Here is a 19,502-nt window from a genome sequence, read left to right on the forward strand (position 1 = left end):
CTGTGTACATACTTATTTGAATGGATTCTTAAACTGAGCTCAATTATTTTACATTGTTTAACCACAAAAATCAATCAATGAGAAGTAGAATATATGAGGAGAAAAGGCAGAGGGAGTTTTCAGAGTAACAGTAACGTTGTTGCTAATACTTCTCTCCAATTCAGACAGTAACACTTTCTACTTCGATTACTAAACAGCCCTTTATCCTACTTCAGAACACAAAGGACTTCTCATTGTAGTCTAACCTCTCTATTCCAAAGATTATAGTACTATTCTTGCTCTTTAAAATGAGCATGTTTTTTCAAATACAGTGTTTTTTCAGGGCTTGGTGTTGAATTCAGATCCACACACTATCGAACCACCCTATAACTTGTGGATACCCTGTCATCCAAATACAATTTTAACAGCAAACATTTCTGAAGGTCAATGGTACATGCATACTTATAAATATTCAGACTTTAGTAAATGAATATAACTATGTAATGAAACTGCTTCCATGCATTACACCCCAAAATATAGTGCTATAGATTTTGAAATGTCTTCTTGGGAAAATGCAAGTAAAGCCTAATTAACATTACCATATTCTTAGTTTCGAGAACAACAAACTTGAAAATAACATTTTCTTTTTTCACACAGAAAACATGAAAACTAAGTGCTATACTCAGAAGGAGGAATGGAGAAACATAAGAAAGAAATGGTGAGTGGGACAGGGAAGTTCTAAATATAACTGAAAGAGAAATGAAAATATTCCTTTAAACATTAACTTAATCAAATTACAAGAAATGCATTTTTAAAATGTTTCCCTAAGCAGTAGGTTAGGTCGGCTCACAGTTTCCTTCTACCATTTTTCCAGTGTTCTCAGAAATTCTGTAGCTATTGATAGGTGGTGATCCAGGATGAGTTGGCACAGTAACTGTACTAGTATGTTGTGGTAGTTTGGAGGAGCTTCTCATACATTCCGAGATAGTCTCAAACTTTATGGGCTTTCCTTTAGCCAAAACTCTTGCAAAGTGGATCATCAGTGATGGCCAAGTCTGGATAGTTTCAAAGAGGCAGATGGAATCTGCGGCATGTTGCCAACCCTCGACCTCATGGAGGGGCTTCTTAGATCATTGAACTTGTTCCTGGTTCCTCACTCGAGCTACTGCTACTCTCTGAAGGAAGATACAGGAAGTTACATGCCACATAAATGGGGAACGTTAAGTCTTCGTTTTCTAGGTTGACCACCTCTAGCCGTTGATCCTTTCTCAGGGAAAGTACATGATAGTCTGTGTCCTTTCTGAAAACGGCTCTTCCAGTCTCGTCCAATGAGATCACGCGCAGACGGAAGGCAACTTTTCTCTGCCACAGTAAGCTGACACCAAGGCCACAGGAATTATTCAGTGCACTGCGATGGAATATAATGCACTTGTTGTTGTAGTCAACCACCAAGTCCCAGCCAAAGTTGAAGCCAGACCAGCTCCAGCTGCATTGCTCATCAGTGTAAATTTGGCGTCCACACCGCATGCTGTTTCCACGGGGATCGGACACGTAGACATCCGCCGGCCCAGGTTCCCTGGACTGCTCTGCCAGAAGAAGTGCTAGCCATTGCTCTTTGTATACGGGGGTCAACCATGTAGCCGGGATCAATGCATCCTGGTCAATAATGTGTGCTGACGGCAGGTCACAGATGATGTAGGAGAGCCTTAGTTGCTGGAACACTGGCACAAAGGCTCTCCCCTGCTCAGTCTGCAGAAAAGGGGCATCATCTATATCACTTTTGTACTTGGCAAAGTAGAAGTCGGCAGCAGCCAACAGTGCACTTGGGGGTCCTGACCATGTGGGTTCCAGCTGCAGGAACATCCACTTTTTCAGTGTCGCGTACACATCTATCTCCACTTGGATCACCAAGAGATCCGAAGAGGCAATGAGCTGCTTCATGAGATCCAGACTGATTTCTGGCAACAGCTCATCACTTTGCCAGATCATCAGGTTGTCCAGGAGCCACTGGCGGCAAATGTATCGGATGTTCTGCAGCCCGTAATTCTCAGCAGCGTAGTAGTAGGTGCACACAGTCTTGATACTGACTGAGACCATCATCACCTCCTCACACTGCTGAATTAAGCCATCCAACTGCAGCATGCTTGCCGTGGCCAAGATGGCAATGACTCGGCAGAGAGGAATGTCCACGCTATAACTGTACAAGTAGGCCAAAGCCTGATGGAAAGAGTCACGATCAATATTCTTGTCGGGCATCTCCATCTCGATTGTATTCATGTTTGTCTCCCGCCAGGCACCGCTGAACATGCTAGCGAAGTACCCTGAGCGGCACAGGTAGACCCTGTGCAAGCACCACTCCTCCTCAAAGGCACAGATCTTTACGTCACTGTCCTCGCCCCTCAGGAAAAGGGACTCAAAAATGGATCTGGACCTGTCCTCTCCCGATCTCCTACGGGGCACTTTCGCCGAGGGTCCCCCCGGGCCGGCCTTCCGCTTGGGGCTCACCTGACCCGCGGTGGCGGGGGCGGCGGCGGAGGGTCCGGCCGCTTGGCCTCCCTGCTCCTCACGGACGACGGCTGCTCCAGCGTCCGCGGCCTCCCCGTCTCTGGCAGCACCAGGCTCCTCCACCGCGGGAGGGTTTCCTCTGAACCACATTCGGCCGCTGAGAGCTTGTCCCATGGCTTCGTCTGAGGGGAAAACGAGTACTTCCTCGTCAGATGCCGAGGCCCGAGACAAAACCTCAAGCCAGACTGCGGCTGAACAGCGACCAACGTCGCGCAGCCTCGAAGTTGCCTCAAAGTCAAAATGGCGGCTAAGATGAACCGCTCTGCCACACCATCTATGGGTTCCGCTGGACAGTTGCGCCCCCTACCTGGGAGGACCACGCATTACACTTCCCTCCAAAACTTCCTGTTCTTGGGCTAGCCTCAGAGCCTGATGGCGCATTCTATTCCTTTCCATGTGGACTGCTCTGAAACACTAGTAGCATTGTCTAAAATTTTGAATGATGATTTATCAGGAATTACGTCTTTTTCCTGCCTTTGTCCTCAGATGACTTCACATAAACCTTAATAATTTCTGTAACTGCATCATCAGCACAGATAGTGAAACCATTTTCCATGAAAAAGACGGTAATATTTGCTCTATATCCTGCTGCATTTTAAAACTAATTTGGTAAAATAATGTTTCCATCTATACAGCATTTTAAAACCATCTCAGTTTTTAAACTCAAAGCCATCTGTTTGAGGACCATACAAACATTTCCCCCAGAAACCTGAACAGTAAATATCAGATACAACCTTAAGGTACTGGAAAGATCAACTCGTCAAAATTTAAATCTATTGGGTATAATTAAGGTCCAGGCTTTACAGGTAAGTAATCTAGGAAGTGGCTATTTCAAAAGAAAAACTTTGGTCATAGTGTTTTCTAACCATTTCATTTCTTAGATAATGTAGCAATAACAACCTAAACAGAGGAGCTTTGTCTCTCCTTGATACATTGAATATAAATAGTATTTTCCCCTGGTAGACAGATGCACTGAATTTACCCTAAAGGAAGACAGGGATTACCAAATTGGTACACAAATAGTCTTTGGGAGTGAATGTTTTTATAGTGCAGGTGAAAATTTGTTTTAAACATTCCACGGTGGTATGGTTAGACTCCCAGGTTAGAATCCAAAAAGAATCATTTCCTTGCATATTCTTGGCAAAATTCAACTGTCAAACTTAGTATAAGGCCAAGGAACAGGGTGATAATATAAAGCACATAGGATGTAAACAATCAGTATAAATGTCCAGTCAGTTTTGAATATCTAAAAATGTCTCTACTCTTTTGAGATGCATTTGTCACATAACTATTTCAAATTGCATTGGTGATATTTGCCTGGCAAGTTTTTATAAGAATGAGCTAATAAAGGACTGGGGATGTTGCTCAGTAGAACAATTGCTTAGTATGCCCAAGGTCCTGGTTTTAATAGCCATAACCAATTAAGAATAAAAATTAAATATGAAGCCGGCGATGGTGGTGCACACCTTTAATCCCAGCAATCGGGAGGCAGAGCCAGGTGAATCTCTGTGAGTTCGAGGCCAGCCTGGGCTACCAAGTGAGTCCCAGGAAAGGCGCAAAGCTGCACAGAGAAATCCTGTCTCAAAAAACAAACAAATAAAAAAATTAAATATGAAAATAGAATGAAGTATTTGAAATAGGAAGTTTGTTGTTTAGATTTTAATCATCTTGACACTAACTAGGGTCATCTGGGAAGAGGAAACCCATATCATTTGAGAAAATGCCTCCATTTGATTGGCCTATAGCCAGGTCTGTGGACATTTTCTTTATTTATGGTTGATGTTGGAGGTCCTAACCCACTGAGGGCAATGCTCCCCTTGGAAGGTGGTCCTGGAAACTTTAAGAAAGGTAGCTGAATGTGAACCTGATGAGTAAGCCAGTAGGCAAGGGTCTTCTAGGGTTTCTGTTTTATTTCTTACTTTCAGGCTTCTGCCTTGAGTTCCTGTCCTGATTCCCCCAGTAATGGACTATGGCCTGAGAGTTGTAAGATGAAACACACCCTTTCCTACTCCAAGTTGATTTTGGTCATTGTCGTAGTTTGAATGTAATTGGTTCCTGTAATCTCATATGGAATGGCACTATTAAAAGCTATGGCATCGAACTCCTGATGTAATTGTATCAAACTTAAAGACTCCCTTAGCTTTATCATTAGCATTATCAAGTTAACTTACTTCTAACATAAATATTATTATACGTAATTACAATTCTTTCAATCTTACATCTTAAAGCAAACTCTTAATAGAACCATTGACACTTTACAAATTTTAGCAAAAATCCAAAAGCAATTTCTTAATAAAACTATATAAAACATAACATTTGTCTACTCAAGTAACAAGAAAATATTTTTTCAAATTAAATAGACAGGAATATTAACTCTCCTGTTTCTGTATAATTTTTTAAACTAAATCTCAAGCCTAGTTAGGCTTCTCCATTTAAACACTTCCGTTTTTAACACAAAACCAGTTTATAAATCACCACAGTTAATAAGGCTTATATGTGTACACAAAGCTGCATCTTGAGCTTAGCTAGAAAAAACAAATTTCTCCATTTAAATAGTTCCCTTTTTAACACTTTCATAAAACAGTTCCTAAGTCATCACCATTGATAGTCTATATGCATAAGTAAATTTAAAATTGTTTCACTGCAATGAAATCACTCCTGTCCATCCCATTTCTTAAATCTGAAAAGTTAAAAAAAATAAATTCTGATACCAGCCTTCCAAATACGAAGAAACATTTCTCACAACCAAAACCTTTCTGTAGTTAACAATTCTAGTTCAAACAAGTATCTGCAACTTTTGTTCTCAGGCCAGAGCCGCTTTTAGTTACAGCAGCATTTTATGGCAGTCTTTCCCAAGAAACCCTTGCCTCGGGGTAAGAACTATTTGCTCCATAAGTGCTGGTTGGTACAAAGTCCTCTCAAAAGAGACTTTCTTACAACAAGCAAACAGAAAATGCCGAGCTTTTGCTGCTAGCTCTGTTCAGGCTTTTACAGATTTCACAGTCCTGGTCTGTCTGTACCTCCCATAACCGGGCCGTTCCCAGAACCTCTGTGTCCTGAAGCTAGAGGGCTCTCAATCGCCTCAGGCCACATGGACTCAAGGTTCCTCCAAATGCTACTAGCTGAACCATGACTTTCCTACAGCAACCCTGGCTCCGGGAGGAAACCCAGCCACTACCAACTTCAGTTTCCTTGGGTTCCATTACCTCCTTCACTGGCAGCCCAGTGCTCAGCAACCTGGGTCCCGGAAACCTCTGTAGGCTGTCCTGCTTGGACAACCGAATGTAGCCCCAGGGCAATTTCCATGGTTCCAGCCACGCCCTGCTGCTGGGAGCTCAGGCTGCGTCAGTCTCAGCAGTCTGGCTCTTCAGCCTGGGGCATGGCTCTCACCTTCACAGCTCCCTGGACTCCAGTGCATCTCAGCACGTCAAGCTCTAGCACCACTTCTCCACCCATGGTAGCAGTCTGGTCTCTGCAGTCTCCACTGCTCACTGCTACTCGCTGTTCACCTTTCCCGTGACACAGCATCTCTGCTGGGCTCTCCAAGCTGCTGCCTGCCAATCACCTCCCTCGAGGCTTAGCGTCTCTGCTCTGCTCCTCACTGCGGCTACCTCGAAAGCTTGCAGACCCTCACTTTTTGAGCTATCTTGGGTGTCTGCCACCTGTGCTGCAATGATGTTACTCAGGTCTGTCAATGCCTGGCTGCTCATGTTTGTGCTGGCTCTGGCGTCCACCATTGTTGGTGGCTTCTGAAGTTTCTGAAGCCATTCCGACCGCCAAGTTCGCAGTCTGGTATGGATGCTGCTTTCTGCATCCCAGGTGGGGAAAACCTACTCTACCCTAAGTTTACCTAAGCCTTCACAATGTCTCTATACATAAAGCATATTCTACCCCACTATACCTAAGCCTACCCAATATCCATATGCCTAAAGATTATTCTACTCGAATACATCTAAACCTACATTCCTCGAACTAAATTTAAGACTTACTTTACCAGCAAGAGAGAGAAATATAGACAGAGAAACATAGACAGAGACAGACACTTTCTGCAGCCTTCCTTGGGCATCTTTCAGCCCCTCATCTTTACTCCTGAGAATAAAAAACCCTTGACCAACATGGCTGGGAGCATGGTAGCAGGCAGGCAGTTACACATGGCTTTGGGGCAGTAGCTGAGAGCTTACATCTCAATACAAGCACAAGGCAGTGAGAACAAATTGGGAATGGCATGAACTTTTGAATCCTCAAAGCCCACTGTGGTACTTTGAAAGAAAATGTCTCCTAAAGGGAATGGCTCTATTAGGAGGTGTGTCATTGTTGGAGGAAGTGTGTCACTGTGGGGGTGGTCTTGGAGGTCTCTTTTGGTCAAGCTTCATTCAGTGAGAGAGTCAGTCGACTTCCTGATGCCTGTAAGGTGTGGGACACTCAGCTATTCCTTCAGCACCAAGTCTGCCTGCATGCCACCACACTCCCTGCCATGATGATAATTGACTGAACCTCTGAAACTGTAAGCAAGTCCCCTCAATTAAATTTTTTCCTTATAAGAGTTGCTCTGTTCATGGTGTCTTTTCACAGAAATAAAAATCCTAACTGAGAGAGATGTTGGTACAAGGGACTACAGTATTACTGTGATAGGCCTGACCATGCTTTTGTTTACATTAGTATGGAGTTTGGTACTTTGGGTTAGGAAAGCAGTGGAATGCTTTAAGCACTGCCTAATGGGCATACTAGTAGGAGCATGGAAGACAATGGTGCTGATAATGATATAAAATATCAGGAGCTGGCTCAAAAGGTTTCAGAGAAGAATTTTAGTGTGCTGCCTAGAAATAGTTCTTGTAATATTTTTGTGAAGGAAGTGGCTGCCTTTTGCCTTTGTTTGAAAAGTCTGCCTGAAGCTAAAGTGAAGTTTTGGATTAATTCTGTTGGCAGAAGAAATGTCAAAAGAGCCTATTATAGACTCTGTCATGAAGATATTAGTGGTAATTCTAAGGAAGATTTATAATGGAAAGGATCATGCTGAGCATGGTAAATTACAGAATGTAAATTTTGAGGAGAAAAACAACACCAGGAAGTGTAATAAAGCTAAATTCTGTGTGCAAGGAGATAAACATTGTAAGAAATGGAATAAAGGGAGTGGTGACCTCAGGCAAGATCCCACTCAGCTAAATTTCCAACTGGTGAAAAGGAACTAAAGAAAAGCTTAGAGTCAGGTGTGGTGGGCACACCTTTAATTCCAGCACTGGGAAGGCAGAGGTTGGCAGGTCTCTGAGTTTAAGTCCAGCCTTGTCTACAGAGCAAATTTCAGGAAAGTCAACCCATGAAAGACATAAAGCTGGTGAAGATATAAATGAACCAGTGGGCCATGTTCCAGCCCCAGCAAGCAGGAGAATGTGATGGTTTTTCCCATGTGATTCTGCCTTTAGATTTATGGGTAGAAGAAAGGATTTAAGGAATAAAACCACTAAGGCCAGGCATGTGCCAGGGGTGTCCCTGAATGGAGGCCTAGTAGAGAGTTCATTGTATAAAGCTGTGAAGTTGAAGCCTAGATTGCCTTGGAGAAGTGAGAGATGAGAGATTTGAGAGTTATGCGATATCTGCTGAGGCGAGCTGCTAACAGGGAGTGGAACCAACCCAAGAGAAAAATGTGTTGCAGTCCACAAAGCTGAACAGAGTTGAAGGTGTGGAAAGTATTTTAACATCATATATAGAGATGCAGAGTTTGGAGTTTGCCCAGCTGATTTTCGGTCTTGCTTTGGTCCAGTATTTCCTTCATATGCTCCCTTGCCTACATTTTGGAATGGTAATGTATATCCTGTGCCATTATACATTGGAAGTATGTTATCTGTGTTTTTCGTTTGATTTTATAGGGAATTACAGTGAAGAGATTGCCAAACATTTCAGAAGAGACTTTGGCCTTTGGACTTTGAAACAAGTTTTAGACTGTTATAGATTATGGGGGCTTGTGAAGTTGTACTGAATTCATTTTGCATTTTGATATGGCTATAAGCCTTTGGGGGACAGGGAGTGGAGTGTGGTAGTTTGAAAGAAAATGACTCCCAAAAGGAGTGGCACTATTAGGAGGTGTGTCCTTGTTGGAGTATGGTGGTATTTTATTTGTACTGAAATGTGATTTTAATTGTATGTTAATAAATAAAGTTGCCCAGGCATCAGAGCTATTAGCAAGCCATAGGAAAGCAGGGCGGTGGTGGCATATGCTTATAATCCCAGCACTTGGTAGGCAGAGCTAGGTAAGTCTCTATGTGTTCAGGGATACAGCCAGCATTGGAGACATACGCCTTTAAGACCTAGAGGGCTGTACTTACAGGCAGTGATGAGGCAGTCACGTGTTTGGGTTTACAACCAATGAGAAGGCAGAACAGAAAGACCATATAAAGACAAACACAGAGGAAGTAGGTCTCTTTTGGAGAGGTAGGACCACTGCAGGAGAAAGGGTAAGGTTTTAGCTCTGAGCTCTGACCTCTCGGCTTTCTCTTTTACATTGGTTCTGTGTTTCTTATTTAATAAGATGGTTGGTTACATCTACATTGGAGGAAGTGTGTCAATGTAGTGGTGGACTTGCTGGTCTCTTTTGCTCAAGCTTCCATCAGTGTGACAGTCAGTCAACTTCCTATTGCCTGCAAGATACAGCACTCTCAGCTCCAGCACCATGTCAGCCTGCATGCTGCCATACTCCCTGTCATGATGATATTTTTTCTGAACCTATGAAAGTGTAAACAAGCTACCTCAATTATGAGAATTTATGACAATTGCCATGGACATGGTATCTCCTCAAAGCAATAAAATCCCCAACTAAGACACCCTTCTCCAGTGAAACACCTCCTACAACAATGCCATACCTCCTAATCCTTCCTAAACAGTTCCATCAACTAAGGGCCAAGTATTCAAATATATGAGCCTATGGGATTCATTCTCATTCATAACTCCACATTAAACTCCCTGCTCCCCATAGACACATGGCCATATCATAATGCTATAGTGGAACTATAATTTAGTTCCACTTTAGTAAATGTCCCAAAGTCTTTCAAACTTAACATAGGTTAGAAATACAAAGTTGCTCCTGCAACTACCCAGGCCCAGAACTAGGTTTGTGAGTTGACCCACCCCAACATCCATCCCATCTATGATTTACTTGAGCTTGTAAAGGAGTGTGTCCTGAAGACCCAAAGCTGCAGGATCTCTATGACACAGGGCAACAACAGGATATCCAAGAAGAGTCCTCTTGAGGGCCCAGCATCAATAGTGTAGCAGAAACAAGAGGCCTCAAACCAGACCAATGACTCTTTGCAAAAAACACTTGCAAGTAAAAATATATGGACTAAAGGATTTACTGTGTGATTTACTGTGTCACACTATAGCTTCCATGAGAAGATTTTTCTTTTTACTTTTTTCTCTGAAATGTTATTTTATTTTTTGGAGGGGGAGGTTGCAAGGGCAGAGGGCAGATATAAAGGGATAGAAAATGAGTGGGATCAAGCTGCATGGTGAGAAAGAAACAAAGAAAAAATAAAAAGATAGTTTTTAAAAAGTCCAACATTGATCCTGAGACTCAAGGTAATCTTGAGTAACCACCTATAAAATATCAAATTACATACTTCTAAAATATAATGGCACAGAATATAAATTACCATTCCTAAAGGGAGGAAGGAGAGCATAGTGAGGAAATGCTGGACCAAAAGCAAGACTGAAATTCATCAGGACAAACTCTAAATCCTGTAGCTCCATGTTGGATGTCAAAGGGCTCAGATGGCTTTTAAGATCTCCCACTCTTGCAACTTTGCTGACTGTAACAAACATACTTCTTTCTCTGGCATTGGTCCCACTCCTTCTATGCAGCTGTCCTGGGCAGGTTATCCAAGCCTCTGTCACCTGAACATCCTGGGGTCTCTAAAGCAATCCAAGCTTCACTGTCACAACTTCATGCAATGGACTCTCAGGGTTTCAGTGCAGGGAGTCTCTTGTCACAAACCTGACTTCAGTAGCTCTCCTTAACCACAGATAAAGATTCCACAATCCCTTTACTCATGGATTCTTCATGACTCCTAAGATGAAAATATGTGGCCAACACTGCCAAGATCAGCTGCCCCACTGGGAGGGAGCCAGGTTCCTTCCTCTAATTACATTTGTTTAAGTTTTGATTTGTTGTTCTTGTTTAGGAGCAGAAAATTCCACAGGATATCTTACTTTTTAGGAATTGTGAAAATTCCTTTCACAAATTTCAGGATTAGCTGGATGTGGTCTTGCCCTGAGGATACCCCTCCCTTTATTCCATTTCTCCACCAGGCCTTTCCTTATTTCCTTCAACACAAACCTTGACTCCAAATTTTAATTTCCTGTTTCTGCTTTTCTCCTCCAACTACACATTTTGCATTTTTTTCATTTGCTGCTATTTTTCATTATAGAGCAGCATGAGAGTGATTACTAGTAACCACACAACAGAGTCAATATTGGGCTTGTAGGTAATCTCAGAATTGTCTCAAGATACCCCAAGACCACATTCTCAGCACAAAGGAGATTTATTTGTCTTGAGGGACAAAGGGCAGAGAATAAGAGACAATGACAAGATAGAGGATGAGGGAGGGGGGAAGAGAACAAGGGAGATAGGAAAAAAGGGGCAAGAGAGAGGAGGAATGGGTTATTTGTTGAGGTGTGGGAGCAAAGGACTGCTTCTGGATAGAGAGGAGACAGACATGGCCCATAGGCAAATGGCAGTTTATAAAGGTAAAAGGGGAAACTGTTAGGATGAGGTGCTGTTTAGTTTTAATTGAGCATGCTAAGATGGTCCAAAGGGGCCTTTTGATTGTTGAACTTCAATACTTTGATAGCTGGACCTTGGTAGTCAGCCTCAGAAGGAAGAAGAGTCCAAATAAGGGAACAGACCTTGGTGGCTAGCTTTAGGGATGATGTTATCTCATGATTTTTAGCAAGGAAGACAGAATGGGGAAGGAGGGCAAAGCCTGCCAGAGCCAGGTTTGCCATGTTCGATCTAGGTAGAGTCCCTTCTGAGCTGTCTTGCAATCCCCTTTACCAGTGAAATTTGTCCAAAACTTTTCATTTTAGCCTCATGAAGATTCTTAAGACACAGGAAGCAGGCATCCACATTCTTTGACAAATCATCACCAAATGGTCTCTAGTCCAGTTGCTAATATTGTTCCCCTCTGAAACCACATTGCTGTCATCAGTACTGTCTTCAAAGCTCTCACTAGGATGGCCTCTGTCTTAGGTGGGGTTATTATTGCTGTGATGAAACACCATGACCAAAGCAAGTTGGAGAAGAAAAGCTTATTTGGTTTATACTTCCATGTCACTGTTCATTAATGAAGGAAGTTAGGACAGGAACTCAAACACAGCAGGGTGTAACTAGAGTTTTCCTGCCTTGCCCACAGTCAGGACAAATCTTTGTCACCCGCCAGTCCCACAGCCGCTCAGACCCAACCAAGTAAACACAGAGACTTACATTGCATACAAACTGTATGGTCATGGCAGGCTTCTTGCTAACTGTTCTTATAGCTTAAATTAATCCATTTCCATAAGTCTATACCTTGCCACGTGGCTGGTGGCTTACCAATGTCTTCACATGCTGCTGGTCATGGTGGCAGCTGGCAGTGTCTCTCTCCTCAGCCTTCCGCTTCCCAGAATTCTCCTCTCTCCTTGTCCCACCTACTTCCTGCCTGGCCACTGGCCAATCAGTGTTTTATTTATTGACCAATCAGAGCAATTTGACATATAGACCATCCCACAGCAGCAGGGACTTGGAGGCAGGAGCTGATGCTGAGGCCACGGAGGAGTAATGCTTACTGGTTTGCTCCTCATGGTTTGCTCAGCCTGCTTTCTTATAGAACCCATGGCCACCAGCTCAAGGATAGTCCCACCCACCATGGGATGGGGCCTCCTCCACTGAACACTAATTGAGAAAATGCCTTACATCTGGATCTTATGGAGGCATTTTCTCAACTGAGACCCCTTTCTCTGTGATGACTCTAGCTTGTGTCAAGCTGACACATAAAACCAGTCAGTACACTGGCTAACTGTAATATGACTTGGTACAAGAAACAAATTATTTTTAGTCCCTGAGACAGGCCTTCAATTTTAGGGCCAAGACTATAGAATTCAAGCAATGATATCTGTTGGATTGATTTCCTGTTTTAGTTGGCTGTGTCCCCTTTGTTAAGTCAAAGACAAAGTTGGAGTATGTCTGCCAGCTTTCATTTATCCTGTATGAGGACTGCAGGACTGCCTGCATGGAGAGTGAATAATTGTGTATTCCTTGGAATTTTCTGAAAAAATTGGTTAAAATCTTTCTGAATATTTATCCCTTTATTGCTCACCCCAGAGAAAGAAACATTATATCAGAAGTCCTATGTCCTATGTGATATAGACTTTATTGGCAGTATATGTGTCACTTATCACAGTATAGCAGAGCTCTTTTTGTGTTGCTTGAGATGGACAATGTCCTCAAGAGTGTTAACAGGTTTCATAAAGCAGGTTATCATGGACAAAGTAACTACAGTTAGCAAAATGTGTTAGAACCAGGATACTCTGTATGTTAATGGCTAATCAAAATTGATTAGCTTTGCTGTTTGGAAGCCAACAGAGAGATATTTCACTGTGTGTGAACATGACCCAGTTTTTCTGAGTGAATGAAGGGATTGGTACTCCAAGGGAAATGTATGCATCAGAAAGAGACTTCCAAATGAAGCCTGCCTTTAAAAATAAAGTAAAACTTTGAAGGGCAAATGACAGAAGATAACATAGAATCTCGATCTACAACACAGCTTTCTTCAGGAGGCTCATTGCAACTGAAGTTAAATATTACTTGTCTGACAATCATAACAAAGAAGTGTCTGAACAAGCCGGGCAGTGGTGGCACACACCTTTAATCCCAGCACTTGGGAGGCAGAGCCAGGTGGATCTCTGTGAGTTCGAGGCCAGCCTGGTCTGAGAAGTGAGTTCCAGGAAAGGTGCAAAACTACACAGAGAAACCCTGTCTCAAAAAAACAAACAAAAAAAAAAAAAAAAAAAAAAAGAGAGATGCCCGAACAATCTAAGTCTCACATAATCTATCTACTTATACATATTTAAAGGGTGTTATGGTTGTGTGTATTTATTTCTATATAGTTTAATGGACTGATTTTTAAAAATAATCATAATAAATGGTTAAATCTTGCCAAAATGCTTAGAGTGAAAGTATCTTCTATTTGGTGGCTTTTTCTGTTATTTTTGTTTGTTTTTAAATCAACAGGTTCACATGTCTGTTTTGAGTTAAATGTCAGATGTAGACCATAAGGTAGGAGTAAAAGATAATGGTATAAAGATAAAGGATGCTATCTTAGTGTTCCTGAAAAGATCACAAGGGAATCATAGGTTAGGATATGATCAGACTATTCCTACTTAACTTGAACAGTTTTAGAAAACTAACAAATTTTAATTGTATTTCCAAAGTGTACATAAGACTGTGAGTTACATTAAGAAGCATCTATCGCCGGGCGGTGGTGGCGCACGCCTTTAATCCCAGCACTCGGGAGGCAGAGCCAGGTGGATCTCTGTGAGTTCGAGGCCAGCCTGGGCTACCAAGTGAGTTCCAGGAGAGGCGCAAAGCTACACAGAGAAACCCTGTCTCCAAAAACAAAAACAAAAACAAAAAACAAAAAAAAAAAGAAGCATCTATCATAGCTGGGCATGGTGGTGTACACTTTTCATCCCAGCAATCAGGAGGCAGAAGCAGGCAGATCTCTGTGAGTTCGAGGCCAGCCTTGTCTACAGAGGGAGTTCCAGGACAGCTAGGGCTATACAGAGAACCCTTGTCTCAAAAAAGCAAGCAAACAAAAAATGAAGCATCTATTCTATCTGTCACTGTAATTCATTCTCATTATATTAGTGCTAGGGTATAAATGAGAAAAGATGTTGCAAATCATAAATTAATTTTATTCATTTTCTCTCAGGCAAAGTGTATAATCTTTCTTCTGTCTTCAAGTCCACTCATTGCTTTTCTTCTATCATCTCCACTTTACAGCCAAACATATCCATTTAGATTCTAAAATAACCAATCCCTTTTTAATTTTGACAATTAAAAAAAATGTATGTGTCCATTGGACTTTTCTTTGTATCTTTTTTATCTTTCCTGAGACTTCCTAGTTTTTTCACTTGTTTCAAGTATATTCTTAGTTACTCACTTAATTAGTTTAATGATAGCTAGTTCAAAACCCTTTCTGGGATAGTCTCCACATTTTATGGTCTCAGTTCTGAACCTGTTGATTTTTTTTTCACATTTAAGTAAAGTATTTACTGGTTCTTGGCATAGTGAGTCATTTCTGTTGAATTTGCATGTATAGGATCTGCATATTATTCATGCCTTCTGCTTCAACAGACCTTTTGGGACACCATGCTAGAGGGTAAGAAAAACAAGGTCATTGCTTCACTACTACCAGATAGGGTGGACATCCAGGCTCTCCACAACTATGTTGTTATGTTTACACCAGTGGCCATAGAGGTGCCACACTCCTGCTCCTGATACGGCCTCTTTTATTTTTATTTTTTATTGGCCTCTTTTAAAAGTAAATGTACACAGAAAGAAAGAAGATTAAATTGGGTGGGTATGAAAGTGGGTAGCTTCTGGGAGGAGTTGGGGGAAGGAAAAGAATATAATCAAAATACAGTGAATGAAAAAAAAGCATTTTAAATAAAATTTTTTAAAAATTTTAATTAGAAAAATGTAGACAGGGCAATACGGCTTTATTTCCTATTGTTGCTCAACAAATGGACAAAAGATTGTCCTCATTTACAATAGTAAACATTTAGTATCTTTCAATTTTTTCAGGCCCAGGCCAGAAGTCTAGTACAAGTCTGTGTGACCTAAAATCCGGGTGTTTTCTGGCTAAATTCCTTTCTGGAAGCTCTTAGGGAGAATACATTTCCTGCTCACTTAGAGTTGGTGGCAGAAATTTATTCCTCAGAAGGGTAAGCCTGATGTCTTGTTTTTCCTTGAATGCTAGGGGCTATTCTAAGATTTAGAGGTGGCTCCATTCCTTGACTCATGGTCCCTTTCTCCAATGTTAAAGACAGAAACGATGTGTCAGGATTTTACCCGTTCTCTCCAATGCCTTTCACGGGTTTTGAGAGCTCAGGTCTATAGCGAGAAATCCAAGGGAGTCTGCTTAAGGGGTACAACAAATTTATTAGGACATAAACTGCAGAAGACAACTCACTAAACAGAACAGGCGAATCGTCACAGAGTCCTGGAGGGCTGAGGTCCTGTCCCACGCTGCTCCTGCCACCTGAGTCAGTCCACACCATCCAAGCACACGAGGGAGAGATGGGGCCAGCATAAGTGCCTCTCAGGTCTTAAGGGTAGCCCCAAGGCCACGCCCCAGGGGCTGGTACTTCAAGGTCATAATAAGAACAGGTACCCACTGCATATCTAGGCGTTGGTACTTCAAGGTCATAGGTAGAACAGATATTCACTACACAGGTCACTCCAATAGATCTAACAAGGTGATCCAGGAAACTCTCTTCTGTCTTAAAAGTGGCAAGAAAAGATCACGCCTTTTCCTAGCACTCCAACTTCAGTTTCTCATCACTCTTCAGCTGTCGCCTCCAATCCTCATGGACCACAACTGCTCCTGTGCCACAGATGGATCCTGCTCCTGCATGCTCCTGCAAATGCAAAGAGTTCAAATGCACCTCCTGCAAAAAAAAAAAAGCTGCTGCTCTTGCTGCCTGGTAGGCTGTGCAAAATGCTCCCAGGGCTGCATCTGCAAAGAGGCTTCGGACAAGTGCAGCTGCTGTGCCTGAAGTGGGGGCATCCCCACAGCTGCCTGTAAATAGAACAATGGGCAGAAACATAGTTTTTTTAACAGTCCCAGCCTGTTCTCCACACCTCTTTCTATAAAGCTTGTAACTGATAACAAAAGCACTCATTTGATTTTTTTTTTTAAAAAAAAAAGCTGCAAGTAAAAAGAAAGTAACAACTTCAAGGCTACTCACAACTTCAATTCCATTTCAGTATCTAATAATGTAACATATTAATGGGTTCTAGGGACTAGGCTGTGGACATTTCTGGGAGACATTATTTTGCCTGTCTCAGCACAGATGGTATAAGTCCTGAGTCCACTTGGTCTCTTCCCACCCCATCCCAGAGATTGTTGATTGAATGCCTGGCTTCCTGTCCAGTCTTCTTTGACACCACCCCAGTGTGGAAGAGGATATTGGGGCACTTCACTGTGGATACATGGGGGTCAAAGTCTGGCTCCTTCACTTTGTGTTTGTAGGAGGGAATAGACAGAGTGATTTTTCTGTGATGGTTGGCAGCGGTCACCAAGAGCTTCTCCGTGATGTTAAGCTGCCCTTTTCATTTACCTTTGATTAAAGAGGGAAGAATTTTTGCAGGATTTTTTTCTCTGCCTAGTTTCATTTCTAGGTTGCTGCCTTTTCAGCTCTCAAATCCAGCTCCCAGGGTTCACCAGGCAGAAAGAAAAGCAGGGCAATGGCCACCCTTTTGTTTCACAGGCCCCCAGGTCCCTCGATGGTTGATCTCTTTCTCAATACTTTTCAGAGCTTTATTATATTTCTGTTGCATATGCATATGGTTCAGGAGTTTTTAGTGCATACTGTGGTAAGAATAGGAAAAAGTTAGCCTACTCCATATTGTTCTAAAAGTAGAATACTATAAAACATTAAAAATATTATTTCAATACACTTTCACTTTGAAATTATATTTAAATTCTGATTATTAACATTGTAAGAACGTGCTTTGGAGATATTATTCTTGGGCAGGTGAGATGACTCAGTGGGTTAAGGCACTTGCTGCCAAACCCAGAGACCTGGGTTTCATGACTTCCCTAAGTTCTTCTCTAACATCCACACCCATGTCATGGGGATGTGTGCCTGCTGCATGCACACACATGCACACACACATACACACACACACAGAGTCAGTGTTGGTTATGGATTCTATTGCTGTGATAAAGCACTAGAGCCATAAACAACGTGGGGAAGAAAGACTATTTCATCTTCTAGTGTTACATCATAGTCTAGCACTAAGGGAAGTCATGACAGGAACTCAAACAGGGCAGGAACCTGGAGGCAGGAGCTGATGCAGAAGCCACAGAGGAGTGCTGATTACTGGCTTGCTCCTCACGGCTTATTTAGCCTGCTTTCTTATACTACCGGGACCACCAGCCCAGGGATGGCACCATACAATGAACTGGACCTTCTCACATCAAACGCCAGCCAGGGATATGTACCATAGTACCACAAGTCAGTCTGGTGATTGGATTTTGTCAAATGTGGTTCCATCTTCCAAAATGACTCTACTAGCTTAACTCAAGTTGATATAAAAGTAGCCAGCAATACACAAATAAGTGAGTATGAAATATACACATCTTTTTGTTTTGGGTTTTTTTTTGTGACAGGATTTCTCTGAGTAGCCCTGGTTGTCCTGGAACTCATTAGGTAGACCAGGCAGTGCTCAAACCTGGAGATCTGCCTGCGCCTGCACCTCAAGGCATGTATCACCACTGTCCAGCAAATAAACACTTTTGTTTAAAAAAATGATATTGCTATTTTCCCTTTCTCCTACTGGTCTTAATGGAGACGTGACAACAGAATTCAGGAGCAGAAAACTTCACAAAAACTGGCAGTAGGTTGGCAGTACTGTATAGCAGGAGGTGGCACAAAGCACATAGAAAAAGCTCAGACTGCATCAAGTTCAGATGCTGCACTTACCAGCTGTGTGATTTCAGAGAATTCCTCAGGCCTCTAAATCCACCCACCTTAAAAGGGGGCAGAGGGTGCAATATTTCCTTCTAAGTCCACTCACCTAGAGAGGGCAGAGGATGCGATGTGTCCTTTCAAGTCCACTCACCTTACAAGGGGGCAAAGGATGCAATGTGTTCTTCCAAGTCCACTCTCCTTAAAAGGAGGCAGAGGATGCAATGTGTCCTTCTAAGTCCACTCACCTGTAGCTAGAGTTTTCCTGCCTTGCCCACAGTCAGGACAAATCTTTGTCACCTGCCAATCCCACAGCCGCTCAGACCCAAGCAAGTAAACACAAAGACTTATATTGCTCACAAACTGTATGGCCGTGGCAGGCTTCTTGCTAACTGTTCTTATAGCTTAAATTAATCCATTTCCATAAATCTATACCTTGCCACATGGCTCGTAGCTTACCGGCATCTTCACATGCTGTTTGTCATGGTGGTGGCTGGCAGTGACTCTGACTCAGCCTTCCACTTCCCAGAATTCTTCTCCTCCTTGTCCCACCTATACTTCCTCCTGCCTGACCTCTGGCCAATCAGTGTTTTATTTACTAACCAATCAGAGCAACACATTTGCCACACAGAACATCCCACAGCACTCACCTTACAAGGGGGCAGAGGATGCGATGTGTCCTTCCAAGTCCACTCACCTTAAAAGGGGGCAGAGGATGCGATGTGTCCTTCTAAGTCCACTCACCTTACAAGGGGGCAGAGGATGCGATGTGTCCTTACAAGTCCACCCACCTAGAGGGGACAGAGGATGCAACGTGTCCTTCCAAGTCCACTCACCTAGAGAGGGCAGAGGATGTGATGTGTCCTTCTAAGTCTACTCACCTTATAAGGGGGCAGAGGATGTGATGTGTCCTTCTAAGTCCACTCACCTTACAAGGGGGCAGAGGATGCAATGTGTGGAATCCACTGGCTATTTCGGCAAGTGGGAAGCACTTGTGCAGAACCATTTTGTCTCCTTATGTTTACCAGCTGCAGAGAACGCTGGCTAACTGACATGGCAAATGTGCCGTTCCTGAACTGAAACTGGACCTTTCACAGAGGGCATCTGTCAGGGATCATGAGCAGAATAATGATTCACATCCCTGTGACTTTGGACTCTGGGTACATTTCAGAAACCTAGAAATCCAAGGCCAACTGGATATTACCATCTCTCTTGTCTCCCAGTGGCCCTGGCCC

The 19,502-nt window shown here is 42.7% G+C and overlaps 1 protein-coding gene and 1 pseudogene across 1 annotated transcript; one reads left to right on the plus strand and one right to left on the minus strand.

Annotated features, from left to right (window-relative positions):
* Positions 1–1,104: 1,104 nt before the first annotated feature.
* LOC119086604 (germ cell-less protein-like 1) lies at positions 1,105–6,000 on the minus strand. Its single transcript, XM_037198774.1, has 2 exons — positions 5,935–6,000; positions 1,105–2,772 (listed from the first exon to the last, which is right to left on the minus strand). Exons 1-2 carry the CDS (start codon positions 5,998–6,000, stop codon positions 1,105–1,107), a joined length of 1,734 nt encoding a protein of 577 aa, XP_037054669.1.
* A 10,161-nt stretch (positions 6,001–16,161) lies between these two features.
* Positions 16,162–16,350, plus strand: LOC114686766 (annotated as a pseudogene).
* Positions 16,351–19,502: the final 3,152 nt, after the last annotated feature.

The sequence above is a fragment of the Peromyscus leucopus genome, chromosome X (assembly GCF_004664715.2).
Source record: "Peromyscus leucopus breed LL Stock chromosome X, UCI_PerLeu_2.1, whole genome shotgun sequence".
NCBI lineage: Eukaryota > Metazoa > Chordata > Mammalia > Rodentia > Cricetidae > Peromyscus > Peromyscus leucopus.